Below are 22,867 nucleotides of genomic sequence, written 5' to 3'. Positions count from 1 at the left end.
TGTATTTGTTTTGTGATTTTAGTTGATTTTTGTGATGTTCAGAGTTGATCTGTTCAAATGAATAGTTTGTTGATTATCACCTTTGCTGATGGCGAACACTTTAAATTCAAATTCATTTTTGCATTTGCATTGTATGGTCTGAAAACTGAATTGTGAAGCGTTACACGGACATGTTCAGGCGCGTTGCTATTTTCAGGCAATATTTTTTGCGCCATTAACTTTAGAGACGCGTTCAGTTTTTGCAAATTCCGTCATGTAAATAGCGAATCCGCCATGGCGCGAGCGCAACTGGCTTTTGAAGGGAATTGGAGATGAGACACATTACACCCAAAACACACCCATTACTCATTAAGAGAACAGAGACGACCCTTTTAGACCCTGCGCCGGGAGCACCGACCATTTTTCCCGTCGTTAAACTAGCAAAAGTGGATTCGGACACGACCTAAGTGCACTTGCGGTGTGTGCTTTAGACCATGTGCTTAGATCCTTAAAATAGGGCCCTATGTGTTAAATTCTACACAACATGTCATTTTCACACATCTCTTTTTAGAGTGTATAGCTACACAAAGCAACCAAAGAGAGCAGTCCAGTACCACACCCCCTTTTCTCATTTAGTTTCAAAACAAGGTGCCCTTAAAATTTATATTTTTACATTCAACCAAAACAAATATTGTCATAAGATATTTATATGTTAATCTGACAAATAAGCCAGATTGGTTGACATCCAGCTGGTTGTTCTGAGACAGGAAGATGATACTTGGTTGAAAGCAACTCATTCAAGTGTTTTCGCTATGATTGGTAGGAGAGAGACAGGTCTGTATCTCTCTACATGTGACGTGTGTAATGTGGTGGCACAAACGCTCTGGGAAAACACATTAAATTGAAAATTAGTAGCATTGTGTGAAAAGAACACCATGGCTCTTTCGTGATGAAATAAAACTACATTTTTTTATTAAAATTAAATTAAATTAAAATCATCCAACAATGGAACAAGTACAATCGTCATTGAGCCACTTTTAACATTTAAAACATGTTTATCAGCGTTATGAAATCCAGGAACTCATAGATACTATCTTGAGGCATTTTAATAGGTCAAGTTCAATATATAATCATTGTTCCATTCTGTCGAACAACTTAATTTGCAGAGTTTGCTTCAATCCATCTCTAACTCTCTCAAACCACATGAAAGCGCAATGTGACACTGCCTCCTACTGGCTCAAGGTACAGTTTCAGGATGAGCTCAATGAGTCCTTTATCCAGGTTTACTGATGAAAAGACACTATGATGATTCAGGAGCAGTTTGTTCTTTAGCATGTTTCTTCTGGTGGGTCTGAAAACCACCAAAATAAGCGAATCTCTCGTCGCAGATGGAGCAGCGGTAAGGCTTCTCTCCTGTATGAACTCGCTCATGAGTCTTCAGGATGTCTAACCGAGCAAACGTCTTGTCACACTGAGAACACTTGAACGGTCTTTCTCCTGTATGAATCCGCTGGTGATTTTTTAAGATACTCTGTTTAGCGAAACTCTTCCCACAAACGCCACAGTGATACGGTCTTTCTCCAGTGTGAACTCTCTGATGAAGTCCCAAATTAGCCATACTAAAGAAGCTCTTGCCGCAGTAGGAGCACAGGTACGGTTTCTCTCCGGTGTGAGTCCTCTCATGCAAAGTCAATTGAGATTTTTGACGGAAACTTCTATCGCAGTGTGAACACTGATATGGTTTCTCCTGAGAGTGCATTTTCTGGTGTGACTTTAGACAGGTTGAGTTTGTGAAGGTTTTCCCACATTCGCTGCACTGGAACGGCCTCTCGTTGGTGTGAATGCGCACATGGATCGTCAGATGGGGTTTGTGGTTGTAACTCTTCTCGCAGTGAGGACACTTGTACGGCTTTTCCCCCGTGTGCATCCGCTTGTGAACACGAAGAGATTGTTTGTTCCTGAAATACTTGTCGCACTCACTGCAGTGGAAAGTCTTTTCGCTATTGTGTGTCTTCATATGAACTGTCATACTAGATGTAGTGGTGAAAAAATCCTTCCCGCACTGTTCGCAGTGAAACTCCTTCACGCTGTGCTGTTTTGAATGAAGTCTCTTCTCTTCTAAGGTAGGAAAGCTGATGTTGCATCTCTTGCAGGAGAAGCTTTTCTGTTCTGTGTGTGTTCTCTCATGTCTCGCTAAATATCCCTGTGAGCTCAATGTTTTCCCACAGGTGATGCAGGAGAAACTCTTAGCCTTCAGCTGCTCTTTTGATGTCGAGGTTGTTTCTTCATCAGTAGATGAACCGCCATTCACATCTGAAAATAAAAAAAAAGGTATTAAAATATCGGTAACACTATACGATAAGGTTCCATTAGCTATTGCATTAGTTAACATGAACTAACCATGAACAATGCCTGTGAAAAGCTTTACTGTTTTGTAAGGTTAACTTACTGTACATACAGTGAGGAAAATAAGTATTTGAACACCCTGCTATTTTGCAAGTTCTCCCACTTGGAAATCATGGAGGGGTCTGAAATTGTCATCGTAGGTGCATGTCCACTGTGAGAGACATAATCTAAAAAAAAAAATCCAGAAATCACAATGTATGATTTTTTAACTATTTATTTGTATAATACAGCTGCAAACAAGTATTTGAACACCTGTCTATCAGCTAGAATTCTGACCCTCAAAGACCTGTTAGTCTGCCTTTAAAATGTCCACCTCCACTCCATTTATTATCCTAAATTAGATGCACCTGTTTGAGGTCGTTAGCTGCATAAAGACACCTGTCCACCCCATACAATCAGTAAGAATCCAACTACTAACATGGCCAAGACCAAAGAGCTGTCCAAAGACACTAGAGACAAAATTGTACACCTCCACAAGGCTGGAAAGGGCTACGGGGAAATTGCCAAGCAGCTTGGTGAAAAAAGGTCCACTGTTGGAGCAATCATTAGAAAATGGAAGAAGCTAAACATGACTGTCAATCTCCCTCGGACTGGGGCTCCATGCAAGATCTCACCTCGTGGGGTCTCAATGATCCTAAGAAAGGTGAGAAATCAGCCCAGAACTACACGGGAGGAGCTGGTCAATAACCTGAAAAGAGCTGGGACCACCGTTTCCAAGGTTACTGTGTATATATATACAGTGAGGAAAAGAAGTATTTGAACACCCTGCTATTTTGCAAGTTCTCCCACTTGGAAATCATGGAGGGGTCTGAAATTGTCATCGTAGGTGCATGTCCACTGTGAGAGACATAATCTAAAAAAAAAAATCCAGAAATCACAATATATGATTTTTTAACTATTTATTTGTATGATACATCTGCAAATAAGTATTTGAACACCTGTCTATCAGCAAGAATTCTGACCCTCAAAGACCTGTTAGTCTGCCTTTAAAATGTCCACCTCCACTCCATTTATTATCCTAAATTAGATGCACCTGTTTGAGGTCGTTAGCTGCATAAAGACACCTGTCCACCCCATACAATCAGTAAGAATCCAACTACTAACATGGCCAAGACCAAAGAGCTGTCCAAAGACACTAGAGACAAAATTGTACACCTCCACAAGGCTGGAAAGGGCTACGGGGAAATTGCCAAGCAGCTTGGTGAAAAAAGGTCCACTGTTGGAGCAATCATTAGAAAATGGAAGAAGCTAAACATGACTGTCAATCTCCCTCGGACTGGGGCTCCATGCAAGATCTCACCTCGTGGGGTCTCAATGATCCTAAGAAAGGTGAGAAATCAGCCCAGAACTACACGGGAGGAGCTGGTCAATGACCTGAAAAGAGCTGGGACCACCGTTTCCAAGGTTACTGTTGGTAATACACTAAGACGTCATGGTTTGAAATCATGCATGGCACGGAAGGTTCCCCTGCTTAAACCAGCACATGTCAAGGCCCGTCTTAAGTTTGCCAATGACCATTTGGATGATCCAGAGGAGTCATGGGAGAAAGTCATGTGGTCAGATGAGACCAAAATATAACTTTTTGGTCATAATTCCACTAAATGTGTTTGGAGGAAGAAGAATGATGAGTACCATCCCAAGAACACCATCCCTACTGTGAAGCATGGGGGTGGTAGCATCATGCTTTGGGGGTGTTTTTCTGCACATGGGACAGGGCGACTGCACTGTATTAAGGAGAGGATGACCGGGGCCATGTATTGCGAGATTTTGGGGAACAACCTCCTTCCCTCAGTTAGAGCATTGAAGATGGGTCGAGGCTGGGTCTTCCAACATGACAATGACCCGAAGCACACAGCCAGGATAACCAAGGAGTGGCTCTGTAAGAAGCATATCAAGGTTCTGGCGTGGCCTAGCCAGTCTCCAGACCTAAACCCAATAGAGAATCTTTGGAGGGAGCTCAAACTCCGTGTTTCTCAGCGACAGCCCAGAAACCTGACTGATCTAGAGAAGATCTGTGTGGAGGAGTGGGCCAAAATCCCTCCTGCAGTGTGTGCAAACCTGGTGAAAAACTACAGGAAACGTTTGACCTCTGTAATTGCAAACAAAGGCTACTGTACCAAATATTAACATTGATTTTCTCAGGTGTTCAAATACTTATTTGCAGCTGTATCATACAAATAAATAGTTAAAAAATCATACATTGTGATTTCTGGATTTTTTTTTTTAGATTATGTCTCTCACAGTGGACATGCACCTACGATGACAATTTCAGACCCCTCCATGATTTCTAAGTGGGAGAACTTGCAAAATAGCAGGGTGTTCAAATACTTATTTTCCTCACTGTATATATATATATATATATATATATATATATATATATATATATTACACACACACTGAATTAAAATCAGAATTTATTAAATCCTTTTCAATTCCACATTTCCCAACATTTCATTTTAAACACAATGTCTAACTGTGACATATAAATTATCATCAACTGAATAAGTGTCATTTGCCTGAAAGTCCATTTAATCTCCTTTCATCTCGACGTCGGTTACTTCTATGCCTGCTTCTGATATTTTTTGAAGGACCTCCTCGGTTGAAAGCCCTGTAAGAACCATGAGTAACCGTGCTATGACTTCTTCTCCACCGATGGCCAAAAGAAAGAAAGACCGCAAACTGGACGTTCTTTTAAATTGAGATTCAAGCAGTCAATCAGGGCTGGCTCTAAGGATGAACATTTCTAAATCCCCATCTTACCCTAAAGGTAAAAATGCTGTTGTGTACCTTATCAACATTATTTAATAATTAAGCATTGATTTGGGCTTTTGGTAAACATAATTCTACACTGGAAACTAGTGGGAAAACATGTTGTTCATGTTTATATGTGCTTTACTATCATTACTTGCATTCAACAAAGTATTTATTAATGGATTTTGTGAACATTATTGTAAAGTATACACTATTTCAACATTAACTGTCAACTGATGTGTTAATAACATTTGTAGACTCTTTATTAACATGACTAACTAGAGATGGGAATTGATAAGATTGTATCAATATCAATTCCACTGACGAGTCTGCTTATCGATCCGATTCTTTAACGATTCTCTTATCGATTCTTGATAGCACTGTGTGGAAAAATTTAGTCATATGCTTTTCAAAAAAACAAGTGGTTATATTTATTTTAAAGCTTAAGCTTGAGTAAGCAAACTGTACTTTTTATGTTATTTATGTAATAAATAGAACCTTATTGTAAAGTGTTACCCAGACGTCTCCTGAGTTCACTGTTGGAAAGATCAGTTGTTTTAACCATTCATTAAAATTAATCGGTTCAAAGGAGTCATTAGTTCGCAAATTGGACGAACTAACCAGCCACTGGCTAATTACGATACTACTGGCAGGTGACGTTCATTCAAATCTGGGACCAGTCTGCAAAGTTGAACGATAGCCATTTTTGCCGGATACACCTCAGTTTGTAAATGCCACTGAATTGCATCAAGGAAGCGACAATCGATCTGTAAGTCCGATCGCAACTCTACAAAACACTATTCTTCACCTAAATGGCAGTATACATAAAGAACAATAAAATAGAATGACGACTAAAAGAAAGTTTGAACTTTTTCGACCAGTAAACCAGGCCACCAACGACTGCTTTTGCTGTACAGGGGTTTGCTGTACAGAGGTGTGTCAGCCAAGACAGCCCCACAACATCCAGAGACTTGAGGTACTCAGGGCGGATCTCATCCACTCCTGGTGCCTTGCCACCGAGGAGCTTCTTAACTACCTCTGTGACTTGGGTGATGGACGAGTCCACCTCTGAGCCCTTAGCCTCTGCTTCCTCAATGGAAGACGTGTCGGGCGGGATTGAGGAGATCCTCTAAGTATTCCTTCCACAATCCGATGACATCCCCAGTTGGGGTCAACAGCTGCCCACCTCCACTGTAAACAGCATTGGTAGGGCACTGCTTCCCTCTCCTGAAGCACCAGATGGTTTGCCAGAATCTCTTAGAGGCCAGTCGGTAGTCCTTCTCCATGGCCTCACCGAACTCCTCCCAAGCCAATTTTTTTGCCTCCACAACCACCAGGGCTGCAGTCCGCTTGGCCTGCCGGTACAAGTCAGCTGCTTCAGGAGTCTCACAAGCCAGCCAGACCCGATAAGACTCATCCTTCAGCTTGACGACATCCCTTACTTCCGCTGTCCACCACCAGGTTCGGGGATTGCCGCCTCGACAGGCACCGGAGACCTTACGGCCACAGCACCGAGCGGCCGTGTCGACAATGGAGGAGGAGAACATGGTCCACTCGGACTCCATGTCTCCAGTCTCCCTCGGGATCCGGTCAAAACTCCGCCGAAGCTCTCTGACAGGAGACTCAGCCAAACGTTCCCAGCAGACCCTTACAGTATGTTTGGGTCTGCCGAGTCTGTCCAGCTTCCTCCCCTGCCATCGGATCCAACTCACCCAGGTGGTGATCAGTTGACAGCTCCGCCCCTCTCTTCACCCGAGTGTCCAAGACATACGGCCGGAGGTCGGATGAAACGACCACAAAGTTGATCATCAACCTTCGCCCTAGAGCGTCCTGATGCCACGTGCACTGATGGACACCCTTATGCTTGAACATGGTGTTCGTTATGGACAAGCTGTAACTAGCACAGAAGTCCAATAACGGAACACCGCTCCGGTTCAGATCAAGGGGGCCGTTTCTCCCAATCACGCCCCTCCAGGTGTCACTGTCACTGCCCACGTGGGCATTGAAGACCCCCAGTAGAACGACGGAGTCCCCAGTCAGAGCACTTTCCAGCACCCCTTCCAGAGACCCAAGAAGGCCGGGTACTCTGCACTGCCGTTTGGCCCATAGACGCACACAACAGTCAGAGACCTATCCCCGACCCGTAGGCGCAGGGAAGCGACCCTCTCGTTCACCGGGGTAAACTCCAACACATGGCGGCTGAGCTGGGGGGCTATAAGCTATCCCACACCAGCCCGCCGCCACTCACCATGGGCAACTCCAGAGTGGAAAAGAGTCCATCCTCTCTCCAGGAGTGTGGTTCCAGAGCCCAAGCCGTGCGTGGAGGTGATCCCGACTATCTCTAGTCGGTACCTCTCAACCTTACGCACAATCTCAGGCTCCTTCCCCGCCAGCGAGGTGACGTTCCACGTCCCTAGAGCTAGTTTCCGTGTCCAGGGATTGGGTTGTCGAGGCTCCCATCTTCGACTGCCGCTCGATCCACTAAGCACCGACCCCTTATGGTCCCTCCTGCAAGTGGTGGACCCACAGGAAGGTGGCCCCACAGCGCTCCTTTGGGCTGAGCCCGGCCGGACCCCATGGGAGGCGGCCCGGCCACCAGGCGCTTGCATACGAGCCCCAATCCCAGGCCTGGCTCCAGGGTGTGGCCCCTGCTGCGCCATGCCGGGCGATATCACGGTCCTCGATTTAAGTCCATCATAAGAGGTTTTTGAACCGCTCTTAGTCTGACCCGTCACCTAGGACAGTGGTTCCCAAACCTGTCCTGGAGGACCACCAACACTGCACGTTTTCTTTTTCTCCCTAGTCAAACCCACCTGATTCAACTCATCAGCTCATAAACCCATGTGATAATGAGCTGATGAGTTGAATCAGGTGTGTTTCACTAGGGAGAACAAGAAAACGTGCAGTGTTGGTGGTCCTCCAGGACAGGTTTGGGAACCACTGACCTAGGACTTGTTTGTCTTGGGAGACCCTTCCAGGGGCATATAGCCCCGGACAACATAGCTACTAGGGTCATTCTGGTACTCAAACCCCTCCACCATGGTAAGGTGGCAGTTCAAGGAGGAGTATGGAATTCCATACCCATAAACATCCGAAACATTGATAGCTTCACAATTTTTAAAACCAAGCTTAAGTACTGGCTACTATCAAAACAAATCAGCAACCACTGATGACTGTGTTGTAAATAATTTGTTTTTATATACTGATTTTGTAAATCTTACATTCCTGGACATATGTATGTTGATGTTTTATGCGGTGTATATGTATTATTGTATGTTATTTAATTTATTTACCTGCCCATTGACATGCTTTTAAAGCTACTTTTATCCTTTTTTAAACACTTTAAAAGGCACATGTGCAGATCGGGAAAATCAAAATGTTCTTTTTTTTTAAATTACTATTTCAACATTAACTGATGTTACAAACGTTTGAACATTTGACTCTTTATTAACATGACTTACCATTAATAAATTATTATTATATTATTAAATGCTTTATTAATGGTAAGTCATGTTAATAGAGTCTATAGAAAATTTTGATTTTCCCGATCTGCACGTGTTTGAAGGCCAAAAAAATAAATAATTCGCTTTAAAATCATGTCAGTGGGCAGTAGCATAAATTATTTGTCAAGCAGAAAACAAGATTCTTAAACATGAGAATCAGTTTAAATGTCGCGATGAATGATCCACACTACAAAATGGAGATGCAGAACGTTTATGCTTATTGTTGACAATACACAATCATATATTCCAAACAGGAATGGCCTTAAATGAGAAAAGTTTCAAGGATTAGTTTGCATAGATGTTAAATTTCAATCAAACGCCAATGCAATCCTTCTGTGTCTAGAGGCATGAGCAAGTAGTATGACCATCAAAGATCAGTTTCAGCAACTTGTTTCTTTCCTAAATTAATAAATGTTTTTGGACTAATCTGTTCAATTAATGGTTCAATTGCTCACTGATAGAGACAGTCACTTGTCTCCACCTACTGGCTTAATGATGCAAGTTGCGCAAACACAGGCAAGTGGAGTAATACAAACAATGAAAAGTCCCAGTGCGGATACTAGTTAAATATTCAAACACATTCAATATAAACAAATATATTTATACAATAATAATGGCAATATATTTAATATGTGCTTGTGTTGTTAAATTGAGCTTGTAGTTTACACTGTAATTGGCAAAGAACGTACAGTATATCTGTGTTAACTAATGGAACCTTATTGTAAAGTGGTACCAAAATGTCTAACTTAAAATGAACACAATTAGATTTAATGAATCATGCACTTAACATCATGAAATTCTATAATATCTGTCTATATTTTTCTATAACTTCTAGAGCTTAAAAATGAAAGATAAATGTGAAATTGTGATGCAGCTCATGATACAGTGTTTTCAACACGTCGGTTCACAGTAACTAATGTCTGCACCTGCTGATTTAGGAGCACAACTACATGTTTACACACATTCTGACTATGATTTACTATAACAAAAGATCATAAATGGAAGATACTAGGGGTGGCACGGTTCACAAAACCCACGGTTCGGTTCGTATCACGGTTTTAGGGTCACGGTTTTCGGTTCTGTACGGTTCATGTTGTTGTTTTTTCTTTTAATCTTTAACACTCCAAAAATTTACTTCAGCATAATATGATATATAGCTGAATTATCTAATTATTTATTTATTTATTTCATAAATGGGGTGTGTTTGCAAAACGCAGCTTCTCATTTCCCATTCTGAAGTAATATGAGTGAGCAGTCACCCTGAGGAAACTTTCAGTGGCCCTGGAGGTCCATCATCTGTAGAGCTACGTGGGCTGTGTTGGACCGTTATTTGTCAATTTATCCTCGTGTCTCGTCATCATAGGCGGGACATGTCCCCACCATTTTTTGCCAGGGTTGATATTATCTTGCAGCACGGGTGTACCAATACAAATAAATAAAACATTTCCAGTTAACTAGCAAAGTATTTGTTTCATTCGTTTGTTAAATAAGAAGCAATTTAGCGCTGAAATGTGTTTTTTTAATCAAGTGATCAAAGTGCTCGTTGCAGTTGCGATCAGTGGTGCTGATACAGTGTTCTCGTGGCTCGCGCACACACCGCAGCGGCCGCACATTCATCACTCGGACGCGCGCTTCAAGCCATTGAGGAGACTCAAGGCTACTCGTTCCGATTAAATAATAAAACAAAATTCATACAAATCGGTCCCTGCTTGATATACAACTGCTGATAAACATAATCGGTTTTGATAAAGAAAAAAATATATACGATCGCAGATTAGAACTCAGAACCTTTGATACGCTTGGCAAGTTCTGCCACTGGACCATTAGGCTACGTGGAACAGTCGATCTATGTAGCCTATTTATTCACATGAAAAAAACAACATATAGTGGAGTAGATCTCATTAAATGTCTAGGTAAACTCAGTGTACTATATAAATCGATTGCTGGACATTGTAATGTAATTCTACATATGTCTGATTTATGATTTAGCATTGTATTAGCACGGGCACGAGGCTACATTGCGCATGCGTCGAACCGTGCAAACCGCGCGACGCACACGCGCACCGAACCGAGACAAGCGAACCGAACGGTTCGGATGTTTTTTCATGTACCGTGCCACCCCTAGAAGATACATACCTGAAGGAATAAAATCATCATTGTCATCATTTCGATTATCCTCATCCTCATTTTCTTCATCCTCAACATCATTTCCTTCATTATCCTCCTCCTCCTCATGGCTCTGTTGTTGTTCCTCTGCTGTGGTTTCTTCTCCTCGTCTCTCTATCAGGTTCCTACAGTCCTCCAGTTTGACGGAGCACATCTTCATCTGCTGTTCTCCAGCGTTACAGTCAGAGGTTTGATCAGCGGATCCATGATCCTGAGCGTCAGTATAACACAGTAAAGTGAGGCTGAGCTCTGAGTCCTGTGTGTCTCTGGATCTCCAGACTGAATCCTGAGCTTCTGTCCCATCAGTCACACACACTGAAGCCTTCTCCAGATCCTGACAAACACATCATAGATCAACACAAATAAACAACAACCTGTTGATATTAGCCTCATTACTCAGCAGTTATCTCTAGTGGGTATATTGGTTATTTGTTTGCATATTTTGCTGCTGGCTTAATTTGAGATGTGCATAAGAAGTGAGAAGCTAACAAAACTTTGGTTTGATTGAGCTGAAGGATGAAATGATGAGCTGCTCAAACCTCTCTGTTGGGTTTGTCTCCTCTTTCTCTCAGCTTTGCCTCCAGTGACGCCACCTCTTTCTTCAGCTGACAGATTTCAGTGATGAAATCCTCAATATCCAGCATGGACAGATCAGTTCCTACTGATTTACAGCAGATCACATCCATCTGCGCTCTCATGGTCAACATCTGAAGACAAACACAACATCATTATTACAAGAGGCATTATCCACATTTATATCAATCTAAGTTGTAATGTGGACTCAAGCATTTTCTGTAAAGCTGCTTTGAAACGATGTGTATTGTGATTGTGAAAAGCGCTATACAAGTAAATGTGAATTGAATTATAATGAACTTACACTGATTTAAACTCAAAATGACTAATGATAATGAAAGAGAACAGAACTACACAGAATAAGAAAATTATTGCAGTTTCTGAGAATATTAATACACAGGTAGATATTAATTACAGATATAAAATAAATATGTTTAAGCGTGTTTATGTTTAAATTCATTATCATAAGAATATCATTATGATACATTATCATCATTATCTAAAACTTAAATTTAGCTTCTGGATTTAAACACAGATAATGTGATACTTGTACTCGTTTCTAAGCATCATTTAAGTGTCCAGCATTTAAAATTAAACGTGTTGACTATGGTTTTATTACAAATATCACAGTTAAAACACAGCTACTGTAGTAAGCAAAGGCTAATGTGTGTTTATAAGTAACGTTACAAATATACTTACTATTATTACAAATACCCTTTACTATGGTTACTGTGGTAAAATCATGGTTAATTCGTTTTTTTTTTTTTATGATAAATGCTAACATTTTTTTTTAATTTAACGCACATTAAAACACTACAGACAGAAAATCAACAATCACACACACAGTTAAAAACAACACACCTCAGTGAGCGCGCCAGGCTTCCTCTTCTTCAGTGGGTTTACCGGCGGACTGAAGAGCGTCACAGCGACTCCTACAGGTTTCAGGAAGAAACGCTAGTCAGTAGATATCGTGTCTACAGCAAACTTTCTAATCTCGTTATCTCAATCAAAAACAAGCTTGAATTCCTGTGGTGCTGCTATGAACGTGAAAATACCGCCAGCTAGAACACGATGTTTATGTTTCTCTCTATGGTAAAAGTAAAATTGTTCATTTGATGACCACGATGTAAGTTTCTAGCTGTTATTTTTGTTCTTGATTTGTCATGTTCACGACACCACTTGATTTCCTAATGTTTCCGTATCGTGTATTATTGTATTTCTGTGTCTGAATCAGCTCTGCTCTCTAAACATGAACTGTGGTAAATAATTCATTGCCCTGATGTGGTACTGCCATGTTTTTAGAGTTAGTATTACTGCTAAAAGAAGCTGTTTTTTGTTAACATGAGACCAATAGGCCTATGCTAAATAAATAAAACTATCAGCCTGCACATTAAAGAGAAGTTAGCTGCCTCAAAAAAATAAAAAATAAAATAAAATGTTCCATCCAGAGGATGTATTTCTTTGCAGCAAACATCCTGACATGGTGGCACAAATGACCTGGGAAAACACATGAAATTAAAAATTAATAACATTGTGTGAAAGGAAAACCTGGCTCTTTCTTGATTAAATAAAACTTATCCCAATGAAAACCATCCAACAATGGAAAAAATGGTGCAATTGCCTTACAATCATCATTGAGCCATTTTCAACACTTAAAATATGTTTATCAGCGTTATGAAATCCAGGAACTCATAGATACTATTTTGAGGCTTTTTAACAGGTCAAGTTCAATCAATCTCAAGTTTAAGATACAATCATTGTTCTATTCTGTCCAACACAACTTCATTTACAGAGTTTGGTTCAATCCATCTTTACTCTCTCAATCCACAAGCTCAATGTGACACTGCCTCCTACTGGCAGAAAGAGCTCAATGTACAGTTTCAGGATGAGCTCAAGGAGTCCTTTATCCAGATTTACTGATGAAAAGACATCCCAGTGGGCATTTGATGTCAATTTAACATCAATATGACATCAAATTGATGTCAAAATTAGGTCACGTAATAGGTCAAAAATGAAAGTCATATTGACGTCAAAGTGTTGATGTCAATTTGACGTCAAGAGTTTGATAATAAGTCATTTTGTCAAACAAAAAGGTGAAACGCATGGCCGTACACTTATTACCAGCTTCACTTACACTAACCAGATTTACTTTATTTAATTTCCGGTTTAATGAAATCATATTTTGCATTTTAAAGTCACCATGATGGTGGTTAGCGTTTGCTTTAGTTGTGCTCTTGACCCTTGACTTCTTAATATTAAATTTTCTCTGGCTGCTATAATTGTGTGTTTATAAAGCTCTGTTGTTGTAGCTAAAAAAGCCATGAGAAAATGAGATCAGGAGATGTTGGCTGTTTATTGATGATGATGATGATGATGATGATGATATCATCATGTAAATGCCTGAAGCCCTGATCTTATTCAGTGTCTTATGTTCTGATTATATGGGACTTGCGGTTTCAAAACTGTTTTATTCATAACAGAAGTCATTTGATTCTAGAGCATGTCTAGCAGTTTTGTTTATCAAATAATGTACTTGGTTTTTAAAAACTATTTAGTGCACAAAACCCTGTCATCTATGGCATTACTTAGACGCACACAGACATCAAGAAACAGCGTATGAATCTCAACAATGGTGACAATCGAACAAAATATCCAGATAATCAGATCAACTCCAGGTGCATAATTTATTAAAGCTGCAATGCATGCTGGGAGATTTTGGTGAGTTTTGATTGGTGGTACCCAGCATGCACTGCGGCATGAAGCATTTCATTGATTGTCACCATTGTTGAGAGTCATACACTGATTCTTGATGGCTAAGTAATAATGTAGAGGAAAATGTTTAATGCACTAAATGTTTTTAAAATCCATTATAGTCTTCGATAAACAACATTGCTCTAATGCTGCAAAATTAAATAGATTCTATTGTAATACATCATAAAAACCATAAATTCTATATAATCAAAACATTAGACACTGAACACGATTAGGGAATCAGGCATGATGGTATTGTTGTCATGATCTATAAACAGCCAACATCCCCTGACCTTATCTTCTCATGACTATTTTGCCTATAACAAGTATAGCAGCAAGAGAACTTTTATATTAAAAAGTGAAGGGTCAAGAGCACAACTAAAGCAAACGCCATCATGGTGACTTTAAAATACAACATTTTAATGATTTCATAAAAATGGAAATTATATAAAGTAAATCTGGTTAGTTTTAAGTGAAGCTGGTAATAAGTGTACGGCCATGCGTTTCACCTTTTTGTTTGGCAAAATGACATCAGCAGAGGTCAAACTCTTGACGTCAAATTGACATCAACACTTTGACGTCAATATGACTTTCATTTTTGACCAATTTGACATCAAGGTGCTGGGAATATGGGGCGGTTTCCTGGAATAGCCCTTTAAACCAGATTTACAGAAATCTGCTTTACCTGTCATGCTTTATCTAGTCCTAAACTTCTGGTCTTGTCCAGAGTTTAAGCTCCTCCAGGACCAAATTGAGGCTTAAATTAAACCTACTAGAAGGCAGGTTTAACTTCAAGCAATACTTGAGTCTTCTTTGAAACACAACATTAATCTGGAGATATATATATATATACTACAGGGCCGTTGAATGCTTGAATCTGATTGGTTGACGAACGTTCTAAGGTGTGCATTATTTTCAGGGAAATCATATATATATATATATATATATATATATATATATATATATATATATATATATATATATATATATATAACAAATACAGGTTTTAGTCTGTAATACATTTGTACAATGATTGCAGTGTTGACATTTGTTAGACCCTTTGGGCTTAGATCCCAACCATGTTTGTTGGCCTTCTGGTTTCAAATGGCTCGGGACCAGTTTATCTCGAATTGTAGGACATCTCCTGAAAGTGACCAGAGGTGGCTCAAGAAACAGCTGGCCAAGCACATCATCACTTTCAATAATACCCCAATTTTTTCTTATTATTCTCTTAATTTGTTCTGCCTCTGTACTATACGAAGTGACAAAAATGGGTCTGTCTTTTGTTAGCTTTGGTGGATTTCTTTGTAGAAGTGATGCCCTGTTTATAAATTTGGCAGTGATATGCTTTCTGGAGAGTTGTGCTTTTATAACCCCGTTCCTTAAAACGTGACGTCATCTCTTTACACTCAAATGAATTGTCTTGGTCACAAATTCTCCTGACTCTCTGGAATTGCCCATAAGGAACCTTTTCCTTCAACCACTTAGGGTGGTGGAAGCTTTTGGAAGACTGTCATTACCAGAGATAACAGGTCTCCCTGGAGGGTTATCAACACACTTGTGGATTAGCATGTAGAATAATGGACACTCTTGGGTTTTCATTCCACAGAAAACCAAGTTCAGATTCAGAAATCCAGTCGTTGTCTTTGGCCACATTTAGTAGTTGTCTCAGTTCCTCTTTAAGAGACTCAATAGGGTTAAATGTCAATGGTTGATAAAACTGTGTTGTTTAACATGTCATATACATGTCCTTTCCCCAAATTACTATAGTACCACCTTTATCTGCATTTTTAATTACTAGATCACTGTCTTTGGATAGTATTTCCAAAGCCTTCTCTTCAGTGTGAGACAGATTACTCTGCCTGGGTGATCTTTTATGCTTAAACAAATTTTCAATATCATAATTCACATTTTTAGCAAATGTATTTAATGCTGTATTCTGAACCAGTGGGCAGAAAGTTGAAAAACCCGCCTATGGGGAAAAGAGACTGTCTGACCTCACCTGTGTCTATGGAGCTTGCAGGTGTGGCCTGTGGCTTGTACCAGGTCTTGAGGTGTAGATTCCTGTAGAAGCGGAAGAGGTATTTGTGTTGAATTCCTTTGCAGAGTATAGGTTGGTGCAAAAGACAACCCTTTTGAAAGGACTTGGATGCTCTCCTCCGACAGAGCTTTGCCAAAAATGTTGATCACGGCTCGTGTCGGGTTCTGCTCCGTGTCCATCTTGGTTCCCAGTTTCTTTCTGCCTCTCCGCGGTCTCCTCTTCCTTTGCTTTTGCTCCTGTTCCTTGACCGTTTCCACGTCCTCGCCCCGATCCACTCCCTCTTTAACTGGGGTGGGTTGGGTGCTCAAAAAAGCCTCCCGAGGTGTAGCAGGCATTGAGCTTACGTCATCTTCACTGCTGGAAAAGTTGAACGAGACTGTTCTAGATCTTGGTCTCGCTGATGGGCCTCCAACTGTGCTCCAAGGAATTCGCTTTTTCCACCTGTAGTCACTGCCCTCCTTGTAGTCTGTAGCATCCCTCTGAAACTTACGTATTTTATCTTCTTTGCGGCTTTGGGTGAATTTCATGAGGTCTGTCTTAAGTTTGTCTTCAAATTCTTGTATAGAGGTGTTATTTGAATGTTGTGCTACTATCTTTTTCACCTCAGTGATTTCTTTCTTCATTTCTTCTCTGTCTTTATTCGACTCTTCTGTAAGAAGTAACATCAAATCAGATGAGCACTTGTTGAGAATGGCTTCCCACCTGTTTCTGAAGTCCCTTTTGTCATCTCCTCCATAGGCTGGGAATTTATTAATCGGCCCCTGGAGGTATATCCTTTTCTCCAGTAGTCTGACAAAGTGACTGAATTAAGGTGGAGTCGTGTGTCTTTCTCTAATAGGTGCCTCAGTTCTTTGTAGGTTCTGTGGAGATCAGCTTTGGGTAACTCTCCGTCTGGGAAATCATCCAACAGTGAAGTTTTTGTGATAATCCGTTGTCCCTCTTCAAGGGAGTAAGAAAATGATGTGACAAGTCAAAAAATAGTCCAACACAGAAAACTGTGGAGCTGCTCCTTAAAGCATGTCCCAAGTGCATGTAAGATTGACCAAATGTCTGTAGAGGAGCGCTTCCAGGACTCAAAATGTTAGCTTGAGGTGCTCTTTGGATGGAATAATCATTTGTAGCAAAAATTCTTATTGTTATGGCTTGGTCATCTTTAAACCTTTAAAACACTCCAAAGCGTTTCGGCATACAAGCCTTCACTTTTCGGCACACACCAAATAGTGGTGTGGTCTACCAAGGCAAAATCCGTGCTCACAATACCAGCGGAGGAGGGGATGGAGGCCGCCTACGAAGGCAAGAAGGCCAAGTACTGAGAGCTGGCTGCTGCGTGCTGGGAGGCTGGCTGGAAGACCATCATATATCCGGTGGAGGCTGCATGCCAAGGCTACGTGGGGCTGTCAACCACACGCCTTCTGAGGGACGTAGGAGTGACCGGAGGGAACATGAGGAAGGCAACCAAAGAGCTAGTGGAGGAGGACGAGAAGGGGAGCTTTTGGCTCTGGCTGAGGAGGAAAGACAAGAGCTGGGGAAAGAACAACTAACCCCGACAACAGCCGCAGAGGGTAACACCTATCACCTGCAGGGGGTGACAGGGAGACGTCACTGCTCCGTCACCAGGAGACGTTCCCGGATTAAAGGAGCGAAACGTTGGTGAATGGTGGTTCCTGGCTGATGACCCTGCAGCTGACCCGTGGGCACCGGAGGAGGTACGACCGGCAGCAATGCCTAGCAGGTGTTCCACCTACCTCTACATTTCACATTATTTACTTTATTAAACAATCAATTTTGATTTAACACCATATTATCAGGTTTCTGGTTCAAATGTGATTGCTTAGTGTTAAATGGACGTGAAACGGTTACTCTTTGACTTCACTTGATGTTTTCATTTTGAAATATCATGTTTTAATCAAGTAACAATTTAACAGGACTTTCACTTCACTTTGCACAGGGCTGAATTGTGAGAGTAAATGTTGAAAATGTGTAAATGTGTTATTTTATGCAATGTTTTTAGCAAGATGATCAGATCAGTCAGCACTTGATATGCTAATGTGAAGCTGAACACATTTGGTTTTCACACCTCTTCTGCTGTCAGAGTAAAACGTAGTTTTTTTTAACTACTGTACAGTAGGTCTCATATGATAAAAATGTTAGACACGAGGAAACAACTTCTGTTCTATTACTCTGTTAATTTCTGATGTTATTATTGTTCATTTTATTACTTCTGATGTTATTATAGTTCATGTTCTTTTTAATTAGTCAAAGTATATGAAATGCATAATCAATAATTTACTTGGTTCCTCAGAAACCGATTAAATATGCATCAAGTTTGAAAACATAATGAGAATCTCTGCGTACTGATGTAAAGTTTCTCTCAGTGGAACTTCTACATTTTAACGTTGCATCTGTGATGATGACCTTTTGCCTTGTTTAAACTCTTCTGCTAAATGATGTGAAGGGTCATGTCTTTTTTTTAAATGTGTTAATCACATCTCATTCATAGTGTGAAAACCCCTATACCTGTCACACCCTGATCATTTTTAGTGTGTTAACTGATCATGATTGTTGGTGAAACGGGTAAGAGCATGGTTTACCAATCATTCTAAATTATTCTCAGATATGTTGTGTGTGTGTGTGTGTGTGTGTGTGTGTGTGTGTGTGTATCCCCACTGGGGCTAGTTTTCAGGAAGTGGACACATGGCTGTATCTCAGAAACTGTAAGGTTTAAAGTCAAACATCAAGATGGTTTTATTCTATTTGAAAAAATTCTGCCTTCCAAGTTAAAATTCCAGCATTGTTATGTCTTGTAACATCTGTTCAAATCAGCAATAACAGCGATAATGTTCAACGACTTTTATACCCAAGACTCGAGAAATATTTACAGAACTTAAAGAGTGGCTAGTCCTGGTGTGTGTGTATGAAGACAGGAACTATATCTGTACCATTTGGTCTGATTTTTAAGATAAATGTTGTCGATTTATATATTTAACATGATTTTTTTCCAGCTCAGTGAGTAAATAAAGTTGTGTTTAAAACTTTTTAAATCTTTATCTGCTGATAAGATGTGGTTAATGGATAAGAACCTGCTGCAAAGACCAGGATATGTTGTATTTTAGATGTTGGTGTCACTACCAGGCTTTTACTTTTGCTTAACCAGAAACACGATCTTGGTTTCACCAGAAAGACTACGCTGAGCATAAACCATCATTTAAAATTAAATGTGGTATTTAGGAAAGCCAGGACTGATAAAATTAATTTATTTTTTCTTTATTCTTTTCTTTTCGGTTGTTTTTGGAGTAGGTTATTCTCCACACAGTCTCAGTGTTGTAGATGGTGCTTGATTTTCACTGGCCAAAGAGGAAGAGGAAACAGCATGTGTGCTATAAACTAGTTTAACCAACAGTTGCAATGAGTCAGACTAAACCGCAATAAACACTAGTATCTAAACAGACAAACTAACTGTACTAACTATAATATTTACATTTAAATGGACATTTATGCATTTAGCAGATGCTTTTATCCTACATGAAATACAATAGAGCAACAAAAGCAATTCATCACATAGCCAACAATATTCATTGTGTAAATTGCCATGTTTAATATAAAGCTGGATTAACAAACAAGCAAAAGCAGAAGATTGGCCTAAGCGGTATTAATAAATAGTGACACCCACAAGCCAACTATAATTGCAGTTTAAAGCAAGGAAATACGGCCAGAGACAATTTATATAAGAGACATGCCACTTCCTCAATCCTCAATTTAACTACATAAGAAAAACCCGTAACGGCAAAGATGGCGGTTGTATGAACATGTCCCGCCTCTCCCGCTGGAAAGCCAATCATCTGCTTTCAACAGTCAAGCCGGGAAACATTTAAACCTATCGTCTGGTTCCACTGACGCATGCGCACAGTTGAGGTTTTGCGACAGCGGAGACGATTTGGGGACAGCGAGTTGTTGTGTGTGCAAGATCAGTGACGGCTTATTTAACTGAAAGAACCATATGGAAAGGACAAGCAGAGAGAGAGAGTCGGTCGCGCGCGCACTCTCTCTCTCTCTTTCCGAAGCCAGGCGAAAGTGTAAACAAGACTTCACCATCTCCAAATTAAAGGGTTAGTTCACCCAAAAATGAAAATTCTGTCAGTAATTACTCACCCTCATGTTGTTCCAACCATGTAAGTCTTTCGTTCATCTTCGGAACACAAATTAAGATATTTTTGATGAAATCTGACAGAATTTTGACTCCTCCATAGGCTTCCAGTGTGACCGAAACTCACCGGCCCAGAATAGTTATTAAAACATCGTTAAAATAGTCCAAGTAACTACAGTGGCACTACATTAAGTTTATCATGCGACGAGAATACTTTTTGTGCGCAAAAACAAACAAAAATAACGACTTTATTCCACTTTTCATTTCCTTCTCTCTGGGCCTCGTAGTGTGTTTGCGCTGCGCTTCTGTGTTGCACGTCATCACGCAACACACACATGACTGGCGTCGGCCAATAGTGAGCCTACGTGGTGACGTGTAACACAGACGCGCTGCGCAAAAACACTACGCAAACCAACTAGACATCCAGAGAGAAGGAAATGAATAGTGGAATAAAGTCGTTATTTTTGTTTGTTTTTGCGCACAAAAAGTATTCTCGTCGCTTGATATACTTAAGATTGAGCCACTGGAGTCACTTGGACTATATTAACGATCTCTTTAATAACTTTTCTGGGCCAGCAAGTTTCGGTCACACTGGAAGCCTATGGAGGAGTGAAACATGGCTCAGATTTCATCAAAAATATCTTAATTTGTGTTCCGAAGATGAACGAAGGTCTTACGCGGTTGGAACAACATGAGGGTGAGTAATTACTGACAGAATTTTAATTTTTGGGTGAACTAACCCTTTAAGTGCTGTCTTGCTCTCTCTCCCGCACGCATATTAAGCAAAATAAAACGACATGATGGTAAAAGGTCGGAAGACCAAAGTTTCATGTTGGAGCATTCAGAGATTTTTTTCCCCTGAATTACCGTTGGGTGTGAATTGTGCTAAAATACGTTGCCTTATCTTCTCTGAAATGCGTTCCGCACATTCAGCTGACATAACATTACTCTCTAAATAAACAAAAAAACCTATCCAGTGATGTAATGTTTTCTGTGTTGACACTAACCTTGTGGGATGTCCATGTCCTAACTGCTGGGATAATCACACAACCGTATGACAACGGTTCGACTCTTTTGAACCGATTCATTTTTATGAATAGTTAAAACAACTGATCTATACAATACATTGTTATTACTGATAAAGTGCAAACCTGCTTATATTTAAATAAAGGAGAACAATATTGACATTGAATATGCACAACACCGGCATCTGGATAGAGACGTAAAGGAAGTTGGTGTCGTGAACCCTTGCGCATGCGTAGTAAAAGTATAACCTGTGGGGGAAAAGGCGTTTTAAACCTTATTTTGGGGCAAAGTCATCAAACTTTTTCAGCGATTTTTATCATATTTTACTGCTGTTTCTATACATGCAGTTTTTATGTCCCGGTGACCAGTGAAAGTGCAGTTCTGACTTTCTGCCCATTCATTTAGATAGGAGCCTGGTCTTGTTAGTCCGAAATAGCTGCCCGGAGGCGTTGCCAAGATGGCGGCCGAGTGGCACGACTTGCCTAAAAGGACTTTGATACGGCCCACAGTGGTAGGGCTCTATTGTAAGTGCATGGTCTAAAGCTCAGGGCGCAAGTGCACTTATGGCCTTTCTGAATCCACTTTTGCTAGTTTAACGATGGGAAAAATGGTCAGCGCTCCCGGTGCATGGTCTAAAAGGGTTGTCTCTCTTAATGAGTAATGGATGTGTTTTGTCTCTATTCTCGGTGATAGCCGAACACGGAGGGGCGGGGCTGCCTTTTCAGGGAACGAGGGTTACATTGGTAACCGAGACGGTCTTAATAGATTCCTTGGATCACGCCGTCAACATAAATACCAAGTTTACCTTATTTTGTCCGAACTTCCTGTCCGCCATCTTGATTTTCATTCAATACCTACTTTTTCGAACTCCTCCTAGATCGTTTGTTCAATTTTCACCAAATCGAATCGCATCATCTCCAGACTGTGCCGACTAAAAGTTATGGATTTCGTGTCGATAGACAAAACCGTTTTCGTATACCGCAGCAGCAAACTTGAGGCATGATGCCAAAATAACTATTCTTGCTTTATCTCTGCAATGCCATATTGACACCAAACTTTTTATGTGTCATTGTCACCTTACTCTGACCACATCACATCAGTTTTGTAATTGCGCCACCTATTTGGTGAAAGTGATAATCCATTTTAAATTACTGTTTAAATATTTTTTCAGCCATTTTGCCTAAAATCCTCTTTAAATGTCTTTAATTGCTCATTGTTGCAATTGGTCTGACACGGTCAGCCATTTTGGCATGTCTTGACGTCTTTCCACGTTTGCCAGATGTGGGCCGTAACAATGTTGCTATGTGGGTAGGGGTGCGTCTCATTTTTATTTATGAATCCTCGCTTCCTTTCCTCGCATCTTAGCAAGGAAAGTGTCACAAGTCATTAGTAATTTGATGGCAAGAATTACAGGAGAAACAAGAAAGTATTTATAAATATGTTTACTAGGTATTATTAGAAGTACAATGAGAGATTAATACAACTTCAGTACAATGAAAATGAGCACTGTGCTTTTGTTGCAGGTGT

General features: G+C 40.4%; 2 protein-coding genes across 2 annotated transcripts in view; one reads left to right on the top strand and one right to left on the bottom strand.

The window, feature by feature from the left end:
• LOC311286399 (B-cell receptor CD22-like) overlaps positions 1-22,867 on the top strand; it is a 46,884-nt gene that overhangs the window by 16,252 nt on the left and 7,765 nt on the right. The window lies entirely within an intron of this gene.
• Positions 928-16,793, bottom strand: LOC311286536 (uncharacterized protein; the record flags this gene model as incomplete). The annotated part of the gene is made up of 6 exons (XM_084402743.1): positions 928-2,292; positions 10,776-11,139; positions 11,345-11,512; positions 12,240-12,310; positions 16,132-16,193; positions 16,294-16,793. 6 exons carry the CDS (start codon positions 16,791-16,793, stop codon positions 1,280-1,282), a joined length of 2,178 nt encoding a protein of 725 aa, XP_084258869.1. The 3' UTR covers positions 928-1,279.

This window comes from Rutilus rutilus (genome assembly GCF_951802725.1).
Source record: "Rutilus rutilus genome assembly, chromosome: 2".
Lineage (NCBI taxonomy): Eukaryota > Metazoa > Chordata > Actinopteri > Cypriniformes > Leuciscidae > Rutilus > Rutilus rutilus.
The sequence above is the reverse complement of the archived record's forward strand: the minus strand, read 5'-3'. Positions and strand labels throughout refer to the sequence as shown.